We start from the raw sequence: 26674 nt of genomic DNA on the forward strand, positions 1-26674 counted from the left end.
ATACTATGTTGCAAGTAAATGTTAATTTTAGACAACATTTAGGCTATATAATGTATATTCTTATGGACAGAGGCAGAAAAGCCAGGTGTAGATTACTGCACAAAGGGAGAATTTTATTTTCTTTGGTCAGGATATGTACAGTCAGTCCAGCTTGGATTTACAAGGCTGACAATTAATGCTGAACAAACAATAACTCAAAATTATGAATTATGAAGGAGCTGCAGCATCTGAAACCGACCACAATGAACATTTGACAGATAAACAGTACCACAGCGCTTCAGTTTCAGCTTCACAGTTTGTCATGTCTTTTATTTATGTATTGTGATTGTCTCTCAACTCACCATATATTTTTTATTAGTAGGTTTTTTTTTTTTTTATCTTTATTACTAGAAATTTCAGGCAACCCCATTTGAATTCCAGATGCCCATTTGAATTCCAGATGACCCCACGTGGGAAAACATTGATCTAATCATTTTAAGCACCCAATTGAAATGATTGAACAGTAATATGTCTATTAAACTCAATTGCCATTTGTCCCTCCCCTCTTTGCGCATACCCCTCTTCGTGCATGAATTGTAAGTTCTCAAAACTTGAAGCACTTGTACAGGAAACAAAGCCAGTGCCAGAGCTTGGCTAGTTATATTAGCTATATAAGGATGGAAAGTTAACCGGCAAACTGTTTAGTCACTAACAAATGGCAGTTGAGTTTGAGAGACATATCACCATTCAATCATTTCGATTGGGCGCTTTAAATGATTGGATGGTGTTTTTTCAGTCCTGTCCGTTCCACAGGTGACTACATTTTTTTATTTTTGTGTTAGAGCATTTAATTAATTGGTTGTAATCGGGGTGTGAAGGGGATTTTAAGCAATATAGTACAAAATGCTCCAGGAAAACATCTTGCACCCCACCTTTAAGGGACAAGATTCATGACTAAAACATCTACAATAAAAGGATGGTATGTTTTTTGTAAGCTGTTCTTTATAAGTGAAGTGGCACAAACTAAGGACGAATAGATGACATTTACTGCAAGTGGTGGATGCATTCATCTGCATTAAGTGAGGTATATTTTCAAGGCAAACCCAACATTAAGTATCTGTTGTTCAGTATCTCCTCCGTGTATTAAAGAATTTCACAGGCTCTTTAAAGGTCATGGTGAGAGAATTCTGTAAATTTTAAAGTGCTTAGTTTGAAGCCTCTCCTCTAGAAACAAGGTCTTTTTTCAGTTTATACAGAGCAAAATGGTTCCTACCTGTGATTCAGGTCTTCTTGTGGGAAGTTGAAACTCATCCAGCTGTCTGTGTCATACAGCTGGTACTCACCCTGAGGTGCAGTCCATTGTCTACACCGACTGTCTGCTGTGTTTGGTTGAGCCTGAAAAGCAGATACACAAGTTGCAATACTATTTAATTATAACGGCAAGATAGATGTATTGTTATAGTGTTGATGCTGTGCTCACAGGTTTTTTGTGTTTCTTGGGTTTTTTCATCATATGGTTCAGTGAAGGCGTAGTTTGAGGTGGCACATCAAGACTGCACAACCCAAGGACTGTATCATCAGTTTGTGGAAATATGCTTAGATCAGCAGGAATAAAACTCTGCTCAAACCTGTTGGATTTTATAAAGCACACATCAATGAGAAATGGGCAAATTGTAGAATAGCTGTTCTGTTAGAAACATGTAGACACATATCTCATTCATCCAAACCTCCTTGCATAAAGATTAGTGATGCAGGCTTTGTGTTTTTCTTCCTGCATATATTGCCCCTCGGGAATTTTTTGAGGTGATTGTCCCTGAATCACATTCACGTTATCAACGCTAAGCTCCAACCTGAGAAAAGAATGGTACGGTCACAAATGTGCTGCATGTCTGGAGGAAAATAAAAGTATGAATAAAAATATGAGCATGGTTACCATAACAATTACCATGTTATTGAGATAAAAGTACAGATTATTTAACAAACGAGGGTTTATTTTACCCTGTGGGGCTTCCCACTGCTGATAAATAGTGCCAGCTTCCATCGCTGTAAGTTTTCCCTGACTTCAAAGTGTAATTATCACTCTTAAATACTACATAACCATCAGCCAGAGCCAACTGAAAGTCACAGTCAGAGGTGGAGCCCTGTGGAAGATCAGAGAGAATAAATAGAACATCTAGTCTTTAGTATTCATTAAAATGTATGCGTAGATTACCTGGGAGCTGCTGCTTTTGAGAAGGACAGTGTGTCTGTCTTTAGTCCTGAAGCCCAGAGAAACTCTTACTTCTCCCAGTTTGTCCCCAACAAAGAGGGATTCGACAGGCAACGCTGAATCCAGAACAGCTGTACGAACACCCTGCAAGAGCCAGAATCACACATATTTTCATAGTAATAGTGACATGATGGACATTTTAAGACAGTGTTTAGTCAAATACAAGAAACTGGGATCAGGTCTATCATCTGTTTTTTAACATTCAAGAAAGTTATTATCATCTACACAGCAGAAAGACAGTAAGTAGTGAAATTATTACTGTGTGAGTTCCCTTCACACAGCTGAATTAACAACAAAACAAACAAAAACAACAATTCATTCATTTTCTGAACCCGCTTTATCCTTACTAGGGTCACTGGAGTCTATCCCAGCTATTTATGGACAAGTTGCCAGTTCTTTGCAGGGCTGACATATAGACAAACAATCACTCGCACGTTCACACCTATGGGCAATTTAGATGAACCTGTCTTTGGATGGTGGGAGGAAGCCAGAGTACCCAGAGAGAACATGCAAACTCCACACAGAAAAGTCCCAACCCCATGGAATCGAACCCAGGACCTTCTTGCTGTGAGGCACTAGTGCTATCCACTGCACCACTGTGTTGTCCTTCAGTCACAGTATGTAGGGCAACAATACAAATAACTAAAATAACTAAAATAACTTAATTCTAAGCATAGAAAATAAATCAAATGAAGTGAATATTATGTTCTAAAGGGTAGAGTTTGGTCAACAATATAAGATTCCATTACTTGTCCAGTATTGTCACAATGGTAAAACGTGCAGAAATTTAGTTTCCATTGCATGAACATGAAAAGGGAATGTGCAAATGTCACAATGTCACAGATATTTGCAGATGCAGCATTGAGATGATGTGTTTAAATGTTCAAAATTGCAAATGTGTGCATTAATTATTGAGTAGCATCAATACAGATAATCACAGTTCAATCAGTCAGTGACTCAGCTGGCTGATGGCCAGTGGATTGTAAAAGTTTTTTGCTTGTTTACCAGTAGTGAGACTGGACATCCTTTACCGACACCAATTGTCCTGTCGTATTGGACAATCTCAGTATTTGCTGTCACATGATCCACACATCCTCTCAGTGGTGGGGCTGTGATGTTGTATCTGAAAGTCAAAAGTATAAATATGTCATAAAAAGTTAATCTGATGAGGTGTAAATGTTGCTGTAACTATACATTACCTCTGTCTGAGCTCCGCAGATAGACCTCCGATATAATAGTGTGTATATTGTGTCTGAGTGTGGTCGGTGGAGATCACCTCTGAACCATACTGAACTTTGAACTTGTCTCCAGTAATGATTGCAAAGTTTTTATCCTAATAGAGAAGGAAATACATAATGGGTAATAAAAAGGAGGAAAATCAAACCAGTCACCTGATTAGATAAATGACCTCATTTTAGATCATCTTACAATTAGAGACACTTTTTCAACACTCTGAGCTCTGAACTTTCGACTCCCTTGTTGACCTTGTATCACCAGAAACCCCTTCTCCACATAAACGCAGAAATAAGACTCCTGTAACACAGAAAATAAAAATCTACTTCAGTAATTATGTTATTACTTCATATGTTCATCATCATCTCACAAAAGGCAAGTCAACATCATACTTCATTTCCGATGTAGAATAACACAGCTTCTGTCTCTCGGCTGTTTGTGTGAAACTTGAAAAGTCTTCTTCTTTTCATGTCTTTTATGAACGCCATGCGGTAACCAGTTCCCTCGTAGTAATCAGACATGTCTGAGTGAGGAAGCCTACACAAATAAAGACTCATGTCATTTCTGTTCTGGGCTTTTCTGCTCATTTCAATCATGGATATGCATTTCTTTTACACACTCACCAGACATGGGGATCCTTTGCATTTATATTGACTGCACGCTTGTAATTAAAGAGGCAAACGGGATTGTCATTGATGTAGGAGAGTTTCATGGCTCCTTTGTATCTGGGGTAGCGCAGCTCCACTGGAGGCTTTACATACCAAAAAAAAAAAAAAAACAATAAAGGGAACAAAAATGACTATTGAAATGACTACAAATGACAATTTTTTCCAGACAGAGTAAAAGGGGCATATTTTAGTTCTTCTGTTAATATGTAATTTTCTATGATGCATGCAGGCATAATGACAAATAAATGACTAATTACAGTAAAGTCTTCAGGATAGCCCCCCACGTAGAAAACCACACTCTCCGGGTCCACGTGGAGGATGCCAGTCAGTGTGTTTGGGAGGTTACGGTTCAGAGAATGTCTAACAGGCTTTTGTGATGTAAAATTCTGTGTGACATTGACTTCAGCGTCTTGGTAAATTCTGCAGGGATTGTTCACACACAGAGTTAAAGAGCATTCAGTGGAGAAGGAAATGCTGCTGTAGATGAGGTAAAACCCCAGTTCACTTCAGATCACAGTCATTTTCATCATTTACCTGTGGAAGGTGACCTTGTCAAGATCGAAGGAGTTCACATTGGTTTTTGTTATTTCCCCGCTTGACACCTGATGGACAATGCCCCCCAACTTGTAGACACAAATCAACACATTTCTTCTAACAGCCATCCCTATGTAGTCTCCAGACACCTGGCAATGACACAAGAACATCACAAATAATCACAAAAATATCACTATATCATTAGCCTCATAGCATAATTGCCTACAGCTCCATTTTACATCTTAATTTCTATATATTGTAATTACTCTGTCATCTATTTATTTACTTCTTTGTGTTTTATGCATTGTCTGTTTTATCTTGTTGTACAGTGTCCTTGGGTGTCTTGAAAGGTTCTTATAAATAAAAAAATATTATTATTATTGTTATTATTATTATTATTAGAGCAAAGTCATACTTTTGGCCACATTGTGATATCTGCATAACTTTACTCTACTAGCACAGCTGGTTCTTTTAATGCAGATATCACAATTTGGGCAAAAATATGACTGAGGCAATTACGCTATGAGGCTAACAATATGCTAATTCCTTTATTGCTGTTCTGGTATTTCTGATAAGGGGCCACACTCACATTCCTGTTACCCAGATAGAAAACAAAATGGCTGACATCTTTGTGTCTGCCCTGACGTCGCCTTCGTCTGCGCTCAGATTTAGATGGACCATTAGGATGAAGATTGAGGAGCAAATCAACTGCTGTGAATGCTTTTAAGTCTTCAAGATTTCTCGGCGGTCGAAGCTCTACGTGACCTTTTCCGTTGAATGTGGTGGCAATTGAGAGCTGTGTGAAGATGGGTCGAATAAAAAAGATTGGAAACACACTTTTTTATGTTTCATCTCAATCATCACAGTTTAAAGGGATACCTCACCCTATTAACAAAGTTCCTTGTCTCCTCTATCACATCTTTAATTCTCTGGATGCTCTCTGTCATGTTGGCAGGGGGATGGGCTCTCCTACTGAATGCATCGATTTGTGTGAGATTGTCTTCTAACGAAGGTAGTGTAGTGTTCAAGTTCTTTACTGAAAAAGACACACAACATAAACCAAACCAAAAAATACATGTGGGTGCTTCTATGAAACTGGGTTCATTTTGGCATCTGGCACTTTGCCAGCTTTTTAGACCCAATAATAAAAGAGAAATTTAGACATACTAGCGGCACTGTACCCGTGGTGCCATTGTACGATAGCATGATAAGTAGAACTTGTCTGCCACCACTATCCATTTGTAAACTACTATTTAATCATGCATTGTGCAGGTACTAATTTGAGCCAACATGTGAGGCATGAAGGGAAAAGCATGTATTTGTTTGGCCTGTCAAGCATGATTAAATTCATACAGCGGTAGTGAACTGCAGCCTTCACATTGTAGCATCATCTGCTAGCAGTAGAAATTTCATGAACGGCAGCATAACCACTTCTTAAAATGGTGTATGGCAGCAGGGAGGAAAAATTCAAAGTAGAGAGAGGCTAAAATCACCCAGCATACCTCACAACATTTGAATACAGACATTAAATTGTGCCTAGTAGATAGTCAGGTAATGTTTCTATTCATTTCTCAAGTTTGCCGGCGATCGGGCCTGTGAAGGCTGAGGAAAATCCATACAAACGCCCTCCTGTGCTGCAACATCGATCGATTGGACACAGAACGTGCATTATATTGTAGGATTTCCCCCCAGGATGTATCTAATGATGGCCTCAGATAAATGCAAAAAAAAATTATACTCTTGCTCTGAGCCATCCCAAAATTTTTGAATTTTTAATGAAGTATTGGGACCAAAAATAGGACCAAAATTGGAATAGGAAAAGCAACCAAGGTGTCGGTGCATTTTTACTGGAAAACATGGTTTGAAATGGTCTTATATAGTGCTATAAATAAAAACACTGTGTTAAATTTGACAAGCCTAGTGGTTTGTCTAATCTAGACATGCGGGTTTTTCATGAATCAGCAGTCTCGTTCCAGATTTCACGTGTAACTCATCGTGTCCACTCATGTTACACACAGACCCTGCCCATTTAAACACAAATAAATCGTGAGTGTTTTTGCAACACTGGTCATTTTTGTGAAACACTTTGCCTTGCATAATTAGTTCAATCCCCAAATATACCTGTGAGAGGATAAAAAGATATTCAAAATAATAGTGCGTAATTTTCGTATCCTTTTCACTGTTACACGCTGATTTTTGTATTAAAAAAATAATATAAAAAATATAAAAATGTGCTTTATCTGAAAAATAGTTTCTCTTTTATCTCAGTAAATATTCATTTTTAAAAAAGACTCAAAGTGCTTCCAAACTTGCCACATAACATTAGTCTACATCTGGTTGGAATTTTTAGCCCTCATGTCCTGTTTTTAGGGACCAGTTTCACAGAAGCACCCATATAGATATAGAAACTGCTGTGAAGTGTTAAGATCAAGAAAGGCCATGTCACACTTACATGCCTGCTCTGCTGCATTTAACATATTATCTACACTCCTGTTGAGGTTGGTAGGATTTATTTTGTCCACTTCCTGGCTGATGTTCCTCAGTCTCTCTGCGATAAAACTGACTGTACTGTTAGAATCAGAGGCGGCTGTTTTTGCAGATGCTATCAGCACGCCTGTGTCATCTGAAATGAAAAGAATAATATGATCAGCAGTGGTGAAGGTATAGAACATAATCTGTCATTTTATGTTTCCTTTCAACCACTGGCCTCTTTTAATCTTTTTGAAGTTGTCACTGAGTCCCGCAATGTCCATCGTCAGCAATTCTCCTTTTTCCTTTTGCTGATTCACACGGCTCGCGTGGTTATTCGTTGTATGTGACAGAACTATTCCAGAGAAGAAATTGAACACATTTAGAAGACGCAGTTAAACTTTAATAAGTTGTGCATGAAGAATTTATATGATGTAGCTGAATTATCTGAAATGATGTTTTTGCACTCACTTTTGAGTTCATTGTGAGTCTCATTTGCTCCTTTCCATAAGTTGGATGAATTGTCTTTCAGTCTTTCAGCCGTTTTGACCAGACCTTGCTCCTTCACATCCTAATTTAACAGAAAGAGGTGCACAATCATACTTGACATTGCAAATGCTCATTCAGTGCATTGTGAAGCCTCCCCTTAATTGCAAATGTTACCTCTGAGGCTTGACCAGCAGCTACTCTAGACTGATCTGCTGCCATCTCTGCCCTTTCTATGACATTCTTGATGCCATTATAAGCTCCTATATCCAGGAACTCCAACAGGTCAGTGGTGTTGGTAGTATTATAAAGCACTCTGCAAAATCCAGAATGGTATATCATGTGCCAGCTTCCTCTTTGTTGCTTATGTGAGCTGTATAAGCCTTTGTATTTAATTTGCTTCACACTCACTGTTTTAAGTCTTCTGCCAGTTGGTTGAGCTGCTCTGCATGCTCCTCTGCCTTGGTGACAATATCCACTTTTTTCTTTATTTGCCCAACTTTGTTTAACTTCTTGAAGAGTTTCAACTTTGCACCGTCTAACTGAGCTCCATCGTTCTCATAATCCTGCAATTGGCACACAACAAACTCAACTTGTCAATAAATGTTTGTCTTGTGGAATTATATTTGTAAAAGACGACTTACTTTTTTCATTTCCTCCAGCTCTGCAAACATGTCAGTGATATTCTGCAGCAGATCCTTGGTCATTTCAGTCAGAGAAAAGAGCACACTTTGTTCTTTCTCCTGTTGAGTTTGCAGATGCTTTAAAGTGATGAGAGAAAGGAGGCGAATGAGATTATCGAGGACATCAGAAATGGTTTGTGCTATCTGTGACAGCCTTATTTCAAGTTACCTGCAGGTGGTTTAATGTTTTATGACTCTTGAGGTTAAGGCCCTGGGTCCTGCTGACTGTGTCCTCTGTGTTTGACTGGAGTTTGGCTATTTCCCTCAGAGAGACCATCAGAGAGTCTAAGGTCTGATTCAGGGCGGTCTGGTTGGTCTCTGAAGGAGCTGTTATCTGTGTTCTGATAAAATCTAACACTGCAAAGATCAGACAGATTTAGATTTTAGATGCAGAATCAAAGACCCTTTCACTGTAGATATGAAGCTCTGTATTATATATTGTGTATCAGATTACCACTGTCATCTATCTGTAATATGATGAACACTATTCGTATTCAGCAACCAGATTTACATAAAATAGATGACTAAATCTGCAACCACTACATAGATGTGAAATGGGAATTTCTCACATTTGTGTGCCTTCTGCTGCTCTCTGCCAGCTGCGTCTCTTTGAGAAGTGCAGTTTGTCTTTCTCATTTGCTGCACAATGTGCCAAGCCTTTTCCAACATTCTGGTTTTGTTCTTTTCAGTGAGAGTTGTGGAATCTTCTGGTTTCACCTCAGCTAGGTGTTTCATCAAGTCTGACAGACCACAACACAGACAATCTGTCACTGTCACCACTCAGTAGATCTTTGACTTGTGAGGAAGCAGACAACTGGTCTTGGCATAAATAATCCAGAATGTGTGTTAGAAAATCAGCATATATCTCAAAAATTACTGTCAAGTACCTTTCACTGCTTTGGGAAGAAATTCAGCTGTTTCGAGAAGATCTTCTGCCTTCAGCTTTGTTTTGTTCACGTTCAGCACAACCACCTCTGGATTCAGTGACATTTCCAGTGTCTAGGAAGTTGACAGTATATATATAGTTTTTCAGATGTGTTTATGAAAGCATCTTTGGCTGCACTAGAAAGAGGAGGCTTTATTTATAAAAGTCAGTAATGTTTTTACAGTTTTATCTGAAAAGCTTCAACGCCACTAGTCTGTCTCTGAACTTAACACATCAATGCATTTACCAAAGGTGCCTTACAGAATGCACATTCTCTGTTTATATCTTTATATCATACTTGGAATAAAATTCTAATCTCTGTACATATGAATGGATAGATTCTTACAGTCTGACCAATAGATTTAGGAAAATGGTACTTTTGAACCTTTGTGAGTAAGGTACTCAGTTTACAAAAATACCTGCTGTGTTCAAACAGTGATGTAAGTTCTGAAACCCAAGAATATTCTGTCAAAGTACCTCGTCAATCAATTGGCTCAGGTCATCTTTGACAACATGGACATCTACTTCCAGCGGTTTAACTTTTGGTTCCAGATGTCTCACAGCAGTGCCGTACCTCCCGACCTGAATCTACAAGGCATCAAACATGAGAAGCATTCTGAATGTGGAGAAGCATCATGCTGTGATTTAGAGGGGATTGAGGAAATGCTTTGGAAAATATTCAAAAGGATCAGCTCACACACGGATACATAAACCAGCACCTTGGTTTCAGAGATGTGAGCCTGCAGGTTGTTTAGTCTGGCGAGAGAACCAGGGTTAGTGCTTATGCTCTGCAGCTGCTGTTTGAGCCCACCCAGACTATCATCCATCTGTTCCAAGTCATCCAGTAAAGCTTTTGGGCAGGTTTCACATTCTGACAGAAAATACAACAAAGAGATGCACTGTAAAATCTTCTTTGGTCTGTGTAAGTTCTACATTGGAGCTTGTGGTATTTAACATTCATCTTGTGAGTTGACTTTTTAACATTAACTCACCATGGCACTTATCATCCCAGCTGTTGTTCCCAGATGTGACACACTCTGGTGAAAGGAAAAGTTACAATGGATATGTATCTTTACACATTTAGGCCATTTTAGTGGTCAACATGATGTGTATGAATCCTCCGCTCTCCTCCTTTGTTTTTAATTTAATATCAGCCAGTATCCCAATGCTGTCTGTAATCTCTACTCTTTAAATTGGAGAAACAAATGGGAAACCAACCTTTCTAACTGATCATTAGATTGTGGAAAATCCTCATTAAATATACAAATTTTCTCATTTTTGTGTGGAAATCAATATTTACCTCCAGTCAAAGAATCACAAATGTTAAAGGGGTCATCCTTGCAGATACAGGGCTTGCAGATACCTCCAGGTATCAGCGGATTGCCGTAGAAACCGGATGAACATCTCCAAAGAGGGAAAGAAAGAAAAACTTTTTATACATCTTATATCTTTTATATTTATGTGGCTTGTATTGAGCAGTGAACAACAGGATTCAAGGTTTTGGTCTACTGATATGATGCTCATGTTTAACCCTTTCATGCATACTGGTCACTACAGCAGAACAGCAGATTCTACAGCTGTTCTCTTATATATTCATGGATTTTGTTGTTTTAGTTCCATATCAGCTAACACAGTGGACACTTATGCTCCATTTAACAGAACATGATATATACATATATACAGTTTGGATTTCTATATTAAACATGGGTGAAAAGGTGTAGGCTGAAGCAACAGCTTATTTATGCCTTCACTATTTACAAGAAGAAATGTTACAGAAACAAAACAAGATAACAAAATGCCACAGTTTCAAACAATAATATAATAAAACAAATAATATAATTTAAGCAAAATCTTAGATTCGCACTGATAATTGGCTTATTTTATCCTAATAATAATTCATACCATTACTGTAACATTGTTGTTCTTGATAAACCTGATCTGCAGTAACATGATTGAGTGTAAATCAGTTGCTTGTTATTGTTATTAGACTATAATTAACAGAGGGTTTTTTTTAAACAAAAAGACTTTTTTTTTGCATATTATCTCCATGAAGTGATTAGTGACTAGTATTAGAGTATGTTCAAATGTGAGAAATCATCAGATTAGCAGCATTAAAAATGTTTTTATTTCATAGTTTTCACACAGTACGTCAGTAAATACATGTGTCTTTGCCTCGAAAAATAAACACATGGTATCAGGCTGAGTGGACATTTTTGGAATTCCATGAGAAAAAAGGTTCATAAGATCATTTTTGTGCTTAAAGAGGAATAAAAATACTCAGGAAAAAAAAAATCTTGGTTAAGGTTCTCATAATTCATGCATGAAAGGGTTAATTGGGTCTCATTTCCTGAATAGAAGACAGACCTGTCACATTTGGTTCCATGGTAACCACGTTTACACAGACATTCGACCTGTCCAGAACCGATGTCAAGACAAGCTAAAGCAAAACTACAAAAAGAAGAAAAGAAGATCAGAACATTCCCTATGAGTCAGAATCAGTTGATTAGGCTTACTGTACACTGAAGCAGAGTAAATCCTAAATGGGGACTGACTTGTTCCATGTGGAGGGACACGGACAGGCACGGCAGGTCCTGGTGGCTGCGTTTCCATAGTAACCCTCTTTACACTTTTCACAGTGGTCTCCAGCAGTATTGAACTGACAGTTCTGTAGGTCATTTGGGTAAAACACATCATACAATGTAGACACAAAAGCTGAAATCTATAAATATGCCGTAAATCAGCAAGTGAATGTGTGTGTGATGACCAACCACACAGTTTCCTGTCTGTTTATCGCACTCTGAGGACAGTCCATTACAGCTACATGGCACACACTGGCCCTTGTTCAGTCCCTTCCACTCTCTGTAGAATCCTGAACTACATGTCTGCGTTGAAACAAAGAGCTGAACTGTCAAATGAAGAACAGCAAATATACACAAACTGCTGTCCACCTCAGACCTGGCTAAAGGAAAACTAACCCAGAGAGCAAATATTGTGGCAGTATTATGGCATACATTTGGCATTTATGGCTTTCTTTTGGCATTAAGAAAACCTTTAGGTTTAACTGTGGTATGATTAAGGTTATCCATAATAGATATGGAGGCACCAGCAATATATGGCTGAGTTATGGCATATGTCTGGTTAACCAAAAGACTGGGCAAAGAGCAGGATCAAGTATAGGGATGGTATGGCATGTTTTGGCTACTTTTTGGCTGGATTATGGGGATTTGGGGCTTTTCTGGGACAATTATGGCCATATTTTGGAAGTCCGCAATTAGTTTTGAGTGAATTTTGGCTTCCTTCTGGTTTGATTTTGGCTTGCCTATTTTTTACATCCGCCCAGAACTTTGCCAAACGGCATGCCAGTTTTGGGCCAGATTTAAGCCATAATGATTTTGTTATCTGGGGTGTAGAGTTACACACTGCAGAGTGAGTAACATTTGAGTGTTGTGTACTTTTCAGATACATTTGTTACAGAGAAAATACATGTGTACATTTGTTTGAGTTGCAAATGAAGGAGTGGTGTTAGACAATGAGAAACAGATATTGTTAGCCTTCTAGCATAATTGCCTAACTCATACACAAATGGAGAAAAGTATTGGGACACGTTGAATTCAGGTGTGTCTTTTCTAACAGGGTCTGGGCTACAATACAATAATGACAAGTGTTATAAAATAGTTTTACTAGTCTGCTGACCCATGGAAATTCATGGGTTCTAGATGTGGTAGTTTTTATGCTGTTGTATATTCATGCATGCTGTACCGCATTTGTCCAGCAGTTATCGCTAAAGCATTTTGGGTATAGCAACGTGATTGTAAGGCTACTGTATTCCAAAATTACTAATATCTCCCAAAATATTGGTCCTATCAACTTGCCATTTTCACTAGTCTGTTCCTTGACCAAAAATACATAAGTATGCCAAACTGCAGCAGTCAGCTCTGTACGGATTTTGTGTGAATCCTGAGACACACATACACGCATACACACAGAGGCCACTTGGCTTTCATAATATAGATATTGTGATAAGTATATTGATTATTATTATTGATGTTTATATGTCAGATCAGCATGAACAGGACAACTTACGAGCTGTAGACATGATGTGTCCCAATATTTTTGTCCATATAGTTTATAAACATGAATATTTCCTTAACCCTTTGATGCATGAATTATCAAAACCTTAGTCAAGATTTTTTTTTCCTCTGTCTATTTACTCCTCTTTAGGCATAAAAAAAACAACGTGATTGACATTTTTTTAATTAACCTATTTTTTATGGTGTTATAAAAATGTCCACTGAACTGGATACCATGTGTTTAATTTTTGAAGCAAAGAAACATATATTTAAAACACAATATTAGAAAGTGATATACTGTGTGAAAACTATGAAATTAAAAACATTTTTCATGCCACTAATCTGATGTTTTCTCACTTTATAACATACTCTAATACTAATTATTACTCATTTCATGGAGATAATATGCAAAAAAAAAAACCAAAAAACTGTTAATTACAGTCTAATAACAAGGAGCAGTTGATTTATACTCAGACATGTTGCTGCAGATCAGGTTTATCAAGAACAGCAAAGTTACAGTAACTTTTTGCAGCATATGAGATGATGCATAAGTGTCTAATGTGTTGGCGGATATGCAACTAAAACAACAAAACCCATGAATATATAAGAGAACAGCTGTAGAATAACTGTCTACTGTAGTGACCAGTATGCATGAAAGGGTTACAGTTTAATGGGAGATTTTTCTTCCAAAGTGAGATGTGAAGAAAGTAGATGGGTAGTTGTGGTAGAAAATTATTATATACAATCAGGGCATGAAAAAATCTTTTAGAAATTTAGAGGTAGAACATTTAAAATCATAGTCAAGGATAAAAAAACATTAATGTTGAGAGAAATTAAGTAAAAACCATCTCTGAGGCATTATGGAAGTAAAGATAACAATTTAAACCAAACAAACTAATGCAATGCAATGATATTTATCTCAGTATAAAACTATATTATGACGTTTGTCATTATTGTTTTGTAGCCCAGACCCCTGTTAGAAAAGAAACACCTGAATTCAATGTGACCACATACTTTTGTCCATTTGTGTATGAGTTAGGCAATTACGCTATGTGGCTAATGATATATTTATAAATGCACTTTGATGAGTACTGCATGCACAAAGAAGTTTTCATCTTTTTCAGTAAAAGCTTTTTTTCCTAAGGTTTAATCAAAAATTCTGGTCTCATAGTGAGCCAGAGCACATTTAACCACTCAAGACAGGAGCAATTTCAAGTGCAATATACGATTCCTGAGCCTTGTTTTGCACAACATCCTGCAAAGTAATCAAATGGAAAAGAAACCTGTAATAAATAGAAAAGCTATTACCTGTGCACCTGCAGTCTGGTTACTGAAGGAAGGATCACAGAACTTTTTCCTGCTTTGTGCCACATGATTGCTCTGAGTGTGTTTGCGATACACACACTCTGGATGTTTCTGAGTAGATGTACAAACCGGAACAAAATAGAACAAAAGCAAGCATGCTACACTATAAATCAAACATTTATTCCGCTGCATTATAAGCTATTGTGTTAAGTCTTAAAATGAATAAAGCAGCAACCTGGCTCCTCCTCTTCTTAACCCTCTGGTGCAAGTGAACCTTGGAGCTTTTAATATGAAACATGAAGAAGATCTGAACTAAAAGAAACACTGAGTGTGTGTGTGGGCCAGGGCCAGCTTGGGTTCAAAGTTCAAATAGGTGTGGTTGAACTTGTAAATATTTTTCTTCACTCTTAAGCACAGCAGGTGCATAAAAGGGGAGCTTGTAAACTGTGCCTGGTCAAATAATGTAATACTGTAAACGGTCAAAGAAGTCAAAGACAATGAAAAGTGAAATCACTTTATTATTTTCTGCTTAGTCAGTCTATCAGTTCAAAAGATCCCAGATGAAGTAGTAGAAAAGTCTTTACAGTAGTTAAAAATTCAAGAATATTACAGTGAAAAATAGATGGGGAAAAAAACATTATTTCCATTGAAAATACAAGCTTAAGCTTTGTAGCCTTATCTTAAAAAGATCTAGATTGAGGCCTGAAACATTGAAACCAAAAACTTCAGATATGAATTTATTTATGATGAGTGTCCTGCACCACCACCATCCCTCCAACCATTTCCTTCTGCAATATGTAGTTCATTTCCAGTCTAATAAAGACATGTTACTTATCAAAAACACCAAAGACAAAGAACAGAACATTTAGCTTCCACTAACAGTGCGTGATTTGTTAAAAATTCAAAATTAAGACATCCCGACCTACTTTATTTGCTATTGTCTGAGCTAGATCTTGTCTTGAATGAATAATATTGGGTTTCTTCACAGGAATTACTGACTTTGAGGGAATATAATAGATTAAAAAATTGTTCTCAGCTACATTTTCACAGTGCATATTATTGTTTAATAAGTTGGAGTTCAATGTTCAGTGATCCTCATTTATTCATCTATTTATGTAAGTGTTTACGGCTTTGACTTGATGTGACAGGAGGGTGATATTAGATGATTAATCAGCCTTTTCTAGCTAAACGATTATTATTGCATTGGCCTTGACAATCTACTACTAGTCAGCCTCTTTTACCTGTAAGATCATAGTCAAGGTGGTAAAATAAATCGGTCATATTGTTCAAACAGCAATATTTATGGAACATTCTCTCACATAACTCATTATTAGCTTAGTCATTCCTCACAAAAAAAGGCCGAAATAGCAAAATCCCTGAGAATATTGTGTTTTCATTTATGATTAATTCACTTTTTTTTGTCACTTGTGTCCTAACTTACCTAATTGTACTTGAATTATTTTACTGTTTGTCATGTTTTATTATTAGTAAAATGTAGGATAAGAGGGCACTGTTTGTGTAGTTGCCACATTTTTGTATTCTGTGTTGTTTTCAGCTAATGTCAGTATTTGTACAAAACATCAGAAATTATAAATAATGAGTAGTTGACATGACATGCTTTGTGTAAGCAATGACTATTGGTATTTTTAGGCGCTCTATTGACAGTCCTCTGCATGACGAATGATATTCAACTCTTCAGTGTTTATCAGAATTATAGAATTGGGTACAAAGCATAACTTGCAATTCCACAAGTGTTTTTGCCGTTTCTGATCATTCGCATGTAGCCTCCTTCTCCCCAGCCTGTACCCCAACTAAAAGGAAGAAACAGAATCAGATATTAAAACTAAATAAGGAAAACAACTCTACAAGTGAATATATGTTCCTATAATGGCTCCTGTGTACCTGTTTTTGATGATCCAGTAGTCCTGTCCTCCTTCAGAGCCGTAGCCAACCAGCAGCACAGCGTGGCTAAGATTATTGGGGTTACAGTTGGGCTCATCATATATTCCTGGAAGATATCAAAATCTTCATTTACTAATTTTCTTTGGCCACATGGGAACAGCAAAGTTGTGGACGTGAGCATGCTCTATTCACACATTCAGCAAATACACAGTAAAACAAGCATTTATTAATCTCCACCTGACAAAGCAAATCAATATTCACCCTTATTTTAGGTTTATTTTGGCTTTCAGGTGATAATTGGATGAGTTCAGTGATAATTATCTGTGGACTTGTCGCTACAAATAAAAACATGTTCCTCCTTTTTAACGCCTATTCTCTGATGGGGTATTTTGAGATAATTAACCTGAGCTGTAGAACAGGAAGCTGGGATTATCTGCATCAACAGCAACTGTGATGGGCCCAATAGTTGCCACAGCATCAGCCAGAGCCTGCTCATCCCCTTTGGGAATAAACCTGTAGTCTCTGATGTGGGCAACTGCAAGTCTGCTGTCGTAGTAACACGGTTGGGTGTCCTGTTGAGAAATATATAAAGATTATGCTATTGTCAGGAACAATTCACTGTTGTAATTGTTTTGCTGTAGAGGAACTCTGACCACTGAGGTGTATGGGTAGGTGTTCGTGGACTGTAGCCCGTTGCTGATCACATAGTCATAGGCGTTCGCCATCCAGGCACCGTTACAGCCATATGTGCCAAAGGGTTTGGAGCAGTCCACCAGGTTCTGCTCACTCAGAGACATAAGTTGACCTGTTCTCTTGTATATTTGTCCTTCTATAGCTCCTGTGGTGCTGAAAGCCCAACATGAGCCACAGTAACCCTGTGAAGAGAACAGAGTAAACAACATTGATTTAAAGGTGATCATGATTCATGCTGTTTCACCTGGACTAAGTCTGGAAACATCTCACCTGGTCTTTGACTTCAGTGACGTAACCCATCTTCCTGTAGTCTACAAACCAACCATCTAATTTCCTAGCATTGTTACGCAGTCTCCGGGCTGAGACGCTCCTCCCTCTCCTCACGAACTGAGCGTCTATGGTAGCACCTTGCAGAACTTGATATTCTTGACTTGTCTATATATTAAAAGAAGACAAAGACAGATTTTCTCTGATAATTTTACATCATTCATCTGATTGATGAAGCAATTCACAAACAACAACTGAACTGAACTATTAGCATATTTCTGGAGGAAGACATTACTCTTTACCAGATCTCCATATTTATTCATGGCCATAGTAAATGGCCTCATCCCTCTAAAAAACCCTTGATTATTGTCTTCAATCAGCTGTTTGTTCTCCTCCCAGATGGCCCTCCGCTGAATGTCGTCCTACGTAATGACAGGAAGCACATCAAAGAAAAGTGAATCAGAGGCAATTATTGTTGCTACTTACATTGAAATTGTGAAGTCAAACTAACCATTTTATCATAGGTAATGCCATTGGTGTTCTTCCAGATCTCCCACTCAGACAGCAGTAGCTCATCTGAATCTGATGCCACTTGTTTGAGCAGGACAGACAACAGCGTGGCTTTCAGCAAAAAGCTGATCTGCTGAACTGTAACAACAACAGCATCACAGCAGGTTCACAACAACAGTGCATTTAATGCTGAAAGATAATTATCTTTTCCAACCCACACATAATTACTCCTTCTTACAATTCCCACTTGTTGAATTTCAGTTAAATAGTACAACAAGAAAATTGAAGCAGCTTTTAGAAAGAACTGTAGTCTGTATTGTACTGACAGACTGCACAAAGTCAACTAGGCTGTAAACTGACTAGAAATATGCTGGGTGTCAGTGTCATTGTAGAATAATAATGTATTAATTTCAACAGTAAAGATTATATATCATTTTCCTCACTGACATTTTAGATGAAAAGGGTGTATCTGCTACTTTGCATACCTTGAAAAAAGTAAAACTTTGAAAGCACAAAAGTTGTCAGGTCTCCAGTTCACATATTTGACATGGGGGAAGGTTAATACTATGCACTTGTTAAAAAAAAAAAAAAAAAAAAAGATATCATTTAGATGTGTCACATGGTTTATAAATGAAGATTATACAATGTTAATGGATGCGAACACAAACCCTGAAGTGTGAGTAATGAAAAGGGTTGAGTTCAACATTTAAAATTCAGTTGACTTAATTCAGCAGAATATATTCATTATCAAAGCGGGGGGGGTTAATAGCTGGAAAAACCATAAAAGAATATTGTACTACATCAGCATCAACATTCCCCTCAGCAAGATGCACTTAAATGTACCAGGTATTTGAGTGAAAGCTTCCGGTTTAAGGTTTCAGTTTTCCCATGACTGCAATCTGTATCAAATAAAAAGCTGTGTTCATCTTACCTGCACAGATGTGAGTCTGTTTTGTTCCCATGTTCTGAGAGCAACTCTGTTCAGTGATACACTAACAGATTCCCTGTTCATCTTCCTTATATAGCTTTGTAATGCATGCATGTTTTCACTATACTTTACTGAATCCCTAAATCAACACTTATGGCAGCACCTGAGAAGAACATTAGTCAACAAAAAAATATATACCTCTATTATCATTAAGAGAGAGCAAAAGCTGCAATATAGTAAATCCCTCAAATACAGGGTTATAATTGACCATAACACCTGACATGTAACTTTCCACACCTGGCTTTACGCTCCCAGAAGCCTGCGTGTGCGTTCAGCAGCGCCCCCCAGTGGTGCGCACCGTGCCTGTTTGCAGAATATGCACTGCAGAGGATGAGCTCAGCTGACCGTCTGCCTGCTATTATGTCCACGAACGGCGCCGCCAACACCCAAACACAGTGCGGCAAAAATAAGCGAACGTGTCCCAGCATCGTCTCTAATGAATGAGTGCGCAGGAAGAAACATGAGTCACGCGTGAGGTGTGCAGGATGTCGTTCAAGGTAAACCAGACTTTTCCATCATTCTCGGCATTCAACCAAGAAGGAGGCCTCAATGAGAACACAGATCAACCGCTTTCTCTCTGCTCTGTGCTTTCCATCATTTACAGGGTTTATTTAATAACGTGGTGCATTTAAGTGTAAAGCACCAGGAGGAAACAGACGTGAGCTGGGATTACATTTGCTTATTGCGTTTAAATGACTTAAATGCAGTGATACAGTGTGCGTGTGCATGCACTGGTGTGTGGGAATTGTAATGTATCTGCCTCTGGATATACTTGTGCTTAACTTATTTATACTCACTAAGTCCACATGTGTGTGGGTGTGTGTGTATGGGCTGTTGGATGCAAGAAAAGCATCAGGGATTTGATCCATTTAGAGAAGACATAGGAAGGATGTGTGTGTATGTATGTGTATGATTGTTTGTGCCTTTGTAACAGGCAGGTATTGATCAGCTGCTACCAGATTTATAGCTCACCTGTCTTGTAGATTTATGGCTTACCTGTCCTTTAAATCCATACACATTAAGCCATGAAGTATATGAACCTCTGCCCTTTTCAGTCTGTATGTGTGTAATACTTTAATAGTGGTTTTTGGTCAATGGTTGTTGTGTGTATTTACCCTCCAGAAGGAAACACCCCTGGCTAATGCTGTGTTTTGGGCAGCACGGAAGGGGAACTTGGCTCTACTTCAGCTTCTGCTCAACAGCGGGCGTGTGGACGCAGACTGCAGAGACAGTGTACGGATGCTGCATGCCCTGGCTGATCCGCTGCACGCTTTAACCATAACCCACCTGTGGTAGGAAGACAGAGAGCTTCAAGCCTTACCTGTGGTGCATGCATGTTTGGTGTGTGTGGGTGTGTGTGTAAGAACCATCAGCTTCAGTTTTAAGGTTCTTCCATCAGGATATAGCAGTTTCATCGCCACATTGACATCCAACTCAACCACCAAAGGGTACGAATTTACTGTTGCTGTATTTCTTTTCAGTATGGAACCACAGCGCTGATGGTGGCTTCATACAGCGGCCATTATGACTGTGTTAAAGAACTTATCATGCAAGGAGCTGACATCAACTATCAGAGAGAGGTATTATGGGGAAAAATAATCCCTCAACCTGTTTAAGCTGTAGAGAATTTAGGATTGTAAATCAGAATTCAGTGAATATAAGGTGTGTGTTTAACCCCTAAAGATCTAGAGCATTAATTTTTCTCTGCATTTAACCCCACCTAGGAGATATATCACCATTAATTATAATATTTATGATATTATCCTCTGTATTTTTTAGTGAAAAGCCAATATTTTCCTATGTTTCACTTACTATGTAGATTTTCATTAAAGCTCAGCATACATTCGAAGGTCATTATATCAAAACAGAAAACAGGAAAAAAAGTGACTTTTTCAGCAAAATACATCATTAACTGCACATTAACACAAATATCTACAACTACTGTATTGAGTCAAACTACAGAGCCTCTGAACGTCCATATAGTTCATATCAAATGTCAATAACACTATAAAAAAACTTCCTTTACCTGAATTATTCAAATGTATTGACATGGTTAGATTACATTTCAGAGCAGTAGATCATGCTTTTGGTCAGTGGTGGCTGTTCAGGTCTTTGAGGGTTAAACAAACCCTCAGTAATGTATGTTGCATGTTTAAAAAGCAGTTTGTCCATAAAGAAAATATGCTGATGAACATCGCACTCATAGGATCAAGAATTAAAAAAAAAATAAAAAATACACGAACTGCAGCACAAGCAATAAAATGGAAGCCTATGAAGAGGCCTGAACAATGTGCAGTCAACATCTGTCATTTGTGTTGAGGTGACGTTCAAGACGAAAAAAGAGCTGTGTCTTTTTTTGTCATCCCTTCCAGACAGGTTCTACAGCCTTGTTCTTTGCCTCACAGCAGGGACACCATGACATTGTGAAGCTCCTTTTTGAGTTTGGTGCCTCTACTGAATTCCAGACTAAGGTATGCTGCAGGGCACAACGACATCTGTTATGGTATTTATAATACTGCTGTGGAAAAGGCTGTGATCCTCTCATCTGATTCAGAATGCTTCACGTAAAGATAAGATGACAAAATGATGTGCAAATAACACTGCTGTTACACACCGGGAGGCGTTACTTTGAACTACTTTTTTGTGCTGTAATTGTATGCCATTGTGGCTAAAAATAGAAAACTGATCCGGCTTGTTTTTCTTGTGTGCAGGACGGTGGCACTGCTCTCACTGTCGCCTCTCAGTATGGACGGTCCAAAGTGGTGGACATCCTGTTAAAAAATGGTGCCAACGTCCACGACCAGCTGAATGTGAGCCTCTCTGCACCCACACTGTCACCCCTCTCAGGCCTGTCTCCTCTGAATGTCACATGAATGACCCTGTAGGCTTTTCCATCTGTCTGGGACCTGATGGGTACTCGTGCACAGTGGCATAGCAGCTGGAATCCAGCCTCTCAGGTTTCTACAGACTGCTGAGTCAGACATGACTGACATTTGGCAGGATTAGTGTCTGTCCTCTGCAGGAAAAACAGCCCTATAGTATAGTAGTATGTCATTTATATGCGGTACTTAAAATCTGTTCTTGCCATTTTTTCATTAATCCAAGTTCTGTAGAAAAATATTTATATGTGACATAATTATTTTCTAATGCTTTAGGACGGTGCCACTTCTCTTTTCCTCGCTGCCCAGGAGGGTCATGTGACTGTGATTCGTCAGCTTTTGTCATCTGGGGCTAAAGTTAACCAGCCCAGAGAGGTAAAGAGTTTTTAAAGGACAGTCATTAAAAAGCCTAATTGCATTTCTGGCCCATATTCTCAGATTCCTGTCCTCTTCTTTTAATCTCCTCCTCCATTTTTCATTGCGTTCCCATTTCATGTTGGTGGTCACCAGGATGGCACTGCCCCCCTGTGGATGGCAGCCCAGCTGGGTCACAGCGAGGTGGTGAAGGTGCTACTCCTACGTGGTGCTGATCGGGATGCTGACAGACAAGTATGTCGTTTGTGTAAAATACACAGAAGTGCCAAAATAACTGGATTGTTCATGTTGTGATGTTATGTCCTGTGATCCCAAACATTACTAGCATCCCTCCTGCCAGTGTTACAGTATTCATGACTGTATTTCAAGGGTTTCATCAGCCCCATGTTTGGCGATGTTTGGTAAAATCATGCTTTCTCTTGCATTTCAAGGATGGAACAACAGCGTTATTTAAAGCAGCTTTAAAAGGACACCACAGCGTCATTGAAGAGCTCCTCAAGTTTTCTCCCTCTCTTGGCCTTCTCAAGGTAGAACTTGCCTTCTTCCTGATACTAATCCAGCAGTACAGAAGCAAGGCAAGGCAGGTTTATTCATATAGCACAATTCATACCATACTATACTATACCAACTTTATTTATAATGCACTTTAAGAACTTTACAGCTGGCCAAAGTGCTGTACACCAAACATAAAACAAGGGATTAAATAAGTAAATAAAACTAGTGATAACACAGGGTGTAAAGCGGGCTAAGAACAACAAAATACAACCATCATAAAAACAAAGACAAATTAAAATCTGATAAAAAGAGCATAAAAAAAAACAAAAAAAAAAACAGACATGTCACTCATTGATTAAAAGCCAATGAGAAAAAGTGCGTTTTTAGACATGATTTAAAGACAGGTAGGGACTGAGCCTGTCTAACAACTAAGGGCAACTGGTTCCACAACTTTGGGGCAACAACAGAAAAGGCACGGTCCCCACGAAGCTTCTTTTTAGTTTTTGGAACCACAAGCTGCAGCTGATCTGCTGACCTGAGAGCACGAGGGGGGGCGTAGGAGTGGATCAGGTCAGACAGGTAGGAGGGGGCAAGGCCATTCAAACATTTAAAAAAAAATAGAAGAACTTTAAAATCAACTCTAAAACGCACTGGCAACCAATGGAGTGAAGCTAAAACTGGTGAAATATGTTGATGTTTCCGTGTCCCTGTTAAAAGCCGAGCTGCAGCCTTTTGGACAAGCTGCAGTTGGGAAAGTGCATTTTCACTCAGCCCTGCATAAAGTGCATTACAATAATCAAGTCTAGTAGTTACAAAAGCATGGATCACAGTTTCAAACAGATCCCTGGGCAGAACAGATTTTACTTTTGCAAGCTGTCTTAAGTGAAAGAAACTGGACTTGACCACACCACTAATTTGTCGGTTGAGTTTAAGATTGGGGTCCATTTTAACACCCAAATTTGACATGATCGGTTTAACCAAATGTGATAAGCAACCCAGGTCAACAAGAGCTGTGGGATTTGAAACACAGGGCAATTCACAGTGCTTTACAAAAATGGGAAAGAGACTGGTTAAAAACACACAATTACAATTAAAACATAATCAATAAAACATAAATAATAATCAATTAAAATAAAGTAAAAGAGAAGAGTGCAGATAGAACCCTTTCACTTGTTCTATGCACAGTTGAACAGAACCGTTTTCAGCCTGGACTTAAACATTGTCAGAGTAGAGGTCTGTCTCACATCATCAGGAAGACTGTTCCAGAGTTTAGCTGCATGGAACTGAAACACAGCTTCACTGTGTTTAGTCCTGACTCTGACTCTGGGCACCAGCAAAAGACCAGTCCCTCAGGTTCTCAGGGTCCGAGATGGTTCATATACAGGGTGGGGAAGCAAAATTTACAATATTTTGAGGCAGGGATTGAAAGACAGTGTATGACCAATTAGTTTATTGAAAGTCATGAGAATTTATTTGCCACAAGAAAATTTACATAATAGAAAATGTTTTTATTCTATGTGTCCTCCTTTCTCAATAACTGCCTTCACACACTTCCTGAAACTTGCGCAAGTGTTCCTCAAATAGCCGGGTGACAACTTCTCCCATTCTTCTTTAATAGGATCTTTAAGAAAGTCGACATTGCTGCGTGATGTTCTATTGGTAGCATGTTCTAAAACGCCTCAAATAGCAGAATCCAGAGGGTTTAGATCTGGGCTAGGAGGCAGCCATAAACATGATTCCCAAAAATTGCTAAAGTTGGATTTGTTGCTGTTGTCAACAAGTGTTTTGGTGTTCTTGTGTAAGATTTTAACTTCAAATCATATTTTACTGCATTTCTAACAGTCTTGTTGTCTACCTCAAGTTCAATTGCCATTTTTCTCATGGATTTGGTTGGATCCTTTAGGATTTTGGATTTGAGAGCTTTAATAAAAGCTTTGGTACGTTTTTTGTTGCTTCCTCCACTTCCAGACTTTCTCGTAATAGTTTTGCTCATAGTCATTCTCTTCTTTACATTATAAACAGTCTTTATGGACACTCCAACTATTTTTGAAATCTCCTTTGGTGTGACGAGTGCATTCAACAAATCACACACTCTTTGACGTTTGCTTTCCTGATTACTCATATGGACAAAAGTTTCTGAAAAGGTATGGATAATAGTGTTAGGTATGATTATGACATCAATATATGTTTGGTTTCAAAACAACTGACGTAGTGCCTGCTGAGAAAAAACAACTAAATGTTCATTGTAAATTTTGCTTCCCCACCCTGTAGAACCAATATGTCAGAGATGTACTTTGGAGCTAGACCATGGACAGACTTATAGATGTTCTAAAGTCTATTCTCTGAGCCACAGGAAGCCAGTGCAGAGACCTGAGCACAGGACTAATATGGTGGTACTTCCTGGTTCTAGTCAGGACCAGAGCAGCAGCAGTCTGAATGTACTGCAGCTGTCTTCAGCTGGTTCAGAGAGTCCAGTCAGAAGGCCGTTACAGTAGTCTAACCTGCTAGAGATAAATGCATGGATAAGTCTGTCTAAGTCTGGTTTAGACAGTAAACCTTTGATTCTGGCAATGCTTTTGAGATGATAAAAGGCTGATGATGTTATTGATTTAATGTGGCTGTTAAAGTTTAGGTCTGAGCATTTCTTTTGTGTTTCCTAACAAATATTTCCTGTCTTCAGAATGGCTCAACTGTGCTTCATGCTGCAGTTCTGAGTGGAAATCTTCAAGCCGTCCTGCTGCTGCTTGGGGCCAACGCTGACCCCATGTTACCCAACAAGGTAAACATAGACTATATGGATTTGAAGGATCGGATGAGGAAGAAAAAACATCTTAATCGACTCCTATTCTCTTGCAGAATGACGAACTCCCTGGAGATCTTACAAAGAATGATCGCATCCTTAGGGTTTTACATCCAAAAATCTTAAATGGAGACAGCTGATGACTGCCCAGACCGCTGCCTTCACTTCCCCCCTGTATCGCACTGATGTGTCCTGATAGGAAAATAACACAATATAAAATCTATTCTACTACAGCCTCTACAGGGCGCTTGCTTTAGGTTGAAAAATGTAGCTCTTATCAGTTGAATTAACCTGGACTAAATATAGAGTCAACTTAATGTACAACTAAATGCATTTGTCTGCCATGTGCATCATTTTATGTTGTTCTAAATGCATTTATTTTTGTTTACCAAAGGTGTTGTAAGATTTGTAGATATTTTGCACACGTTTTATTTGCCTTTTTAATAAATGTAATAAAGTGTACATTTGTTAATTAATGCAGACATGGCTCTGTGTGTGTGTGTGTGTGTGTGTGTGTGTGTGTTTCAATTCCTTATCTTTTTTTTTTTTTTTTAGGAAGTGACATCTGTGGAAGAAAGAAACATTAACCAGATAATTTAGTAACTGGAAACTGTAGGTGGTTTTAATCATTGAACTGAATTGTCCTCTACCATTTGTTTTTGTTCTGTCAAATGAATCCCCATTTTCTGAGTGTAATTCTGTTCACTTCTGTTTGATAGATAGATAGATACTTTATTGATCCTTTGCAGGAAATTGCTTTGTTACAACAGCAGCAGTACAAGAAGAAAAACACTCTGACCCATCGCATGAACATCCCACAAACAGTCATCAATGGAACAAATAAATAATAAACAGAATAGAAGATGTATATATCTATATATATCTATATAGATATATATATATATATATATATATATATGTACAATACAAGTAATGTATATAATACAAAAACCTGAAAACACCTAACACACCTAAGTATGCACAGCATACAATAATAATTTATCGCACAGCGATATTAAAAAGTCTAATAGCAGCCGGCAGGAAGGACCTCCTACTGCGTTCAGTCTTGGACCGAGGGGGGATCAGTCTGTGGCTGAAGGTGCTCTCTCTGAACACCTCAAGATGGTGCAATGGGTGAGATGCG

The 26674-nt window shown here is 38.4% G+C and overlaps 2 protein-coding genes across 5 annotated transcripts; one reads left to right on the plus strand and one right to left on the minus strand.

The window, feature by feature from the left end:
- Positions 1 to 15115: 15115 nt before the first annotated feature.
- On the minus strand, positions 15116 to 18974 carry cts12 (cathepsin 12). The gene is made up of 8 exons (XM_030131306.1): positions 18925 to 18974; positions 17995 to 18131; positions 17786 to 17905; positions 17487 to 17651; positions 17177 to 17398; positions 16927 to 17095; positions 16524 to 16629; positions 15116 to 16432 (listed from the first exon to the last, which is right to left on the minus strand). The coding sequence occupies exons 1-8, from the start codon at positions 18953 to 18955 to the stop codon at positions 16333 to 16335; spliced, it is 1050 nt and encodes a 349-aa protein (XP_029987166.1). The 5' UTR covers positions 18956 to 18974; the 3' UTR covers positions 15116 to 16332.
- A 325-nt stretch (positions 18975 to 19299) lies between these two features.
- Positions 19300 to 26008, plus strand: ankrd29 (ankyrin repeat domain 29). 4 transcript variants are annotated; one of them, XM_030133112.1, is made up of 10 exons: positions 19300 to 19478; positions 20104 to 20214; positions 20463 to 20561; positions 21354 to 21452; positions 21693 to 21791; positions 22137 to 22235; positions 22371 to 22469; positions 22667 to 22762; positions 25411 to 25509; positions 25587 to 26008. In XM_030133112.1, the coding sequence occupies exons 1-10, from the start codon at positions 19467 to 19469 to the stop codon at positions 25668 to 25670; spliced, it is 897 nt and encodes a 298-aa protein (XP_029988972.1). In that variant the 5' UTR covers positions 19300 to 19466; the 3' UTR covers positions 25671 to 26008. The 4 variants fall into 4 exon arrangements, with proteins under 4 accessions (XP_029988972.1, XP_029988973.1, XP_029988974.1 ...); XM_030133113.1 differs by having other exon boundaries at positions 21387 to 21452; XM_030133114.1 differs by lacking the exon at positions 19300 to 19478 and having other exon boundaries at positions 20108 to 20273.
- Positions 26009 to 26674: the final 666 nt, after the last annotated feature.

This window comes from Sphaeramia orbicularis, chromosome 4, assembly GCF_902148855.1.
Source record: "Sphaeramia orbicularis chromosome 4, fSphaOr1.1, whole genome shotgun sequence".
Lineage (NCBI taxonomy): Eukaryota > Metazoa > Chordata > Actinopteri > Kurtiformes > Apogonidae > Sphaeramia > Sphaeramia orbicularis.

Excerpts from the sequence above, each read along its gene's own strand:
- ankrd29 (XM_030133112.1), top strand. Across the intron at positions 20,562-21,353 it reads ACATCAACTATCAGAGAGAG|ACAGGTTCTACAGCCTTGTT; the intron begins GTATTATGGGGA and ends CATCCCTTCCAG. Across the intron at positions 22,763-25,410 it reads CCTCTCTTGGCCTTCTCAAG|AATGGCTCAACTGTGCTTCA; the intron begins GTAGAACTTGCC and ends TCCTGTCTTCAG.
- cts12 (XM_030131306.1), bottom strand. The coding sequence starts at position 18,955 with ATGGGAACAAAACAGACTCACATCTGTGCAG. Across the intron at positions 18,132-18,924 it reads ACAGACTCACATCTGTGCAG|TTCAGCAGATCAGCTTTTTG; the intron begins GTAAGATGAACA and ends TTGTTGTTACAG. Across the intron at positions 16,433-16,523 it reads TACTGGATCATCAAAAACAG|TTGGGGTACAGGCTGGGGAG; the intron begins GTACACAGGAGC and ends TCTTCCTTTTAG.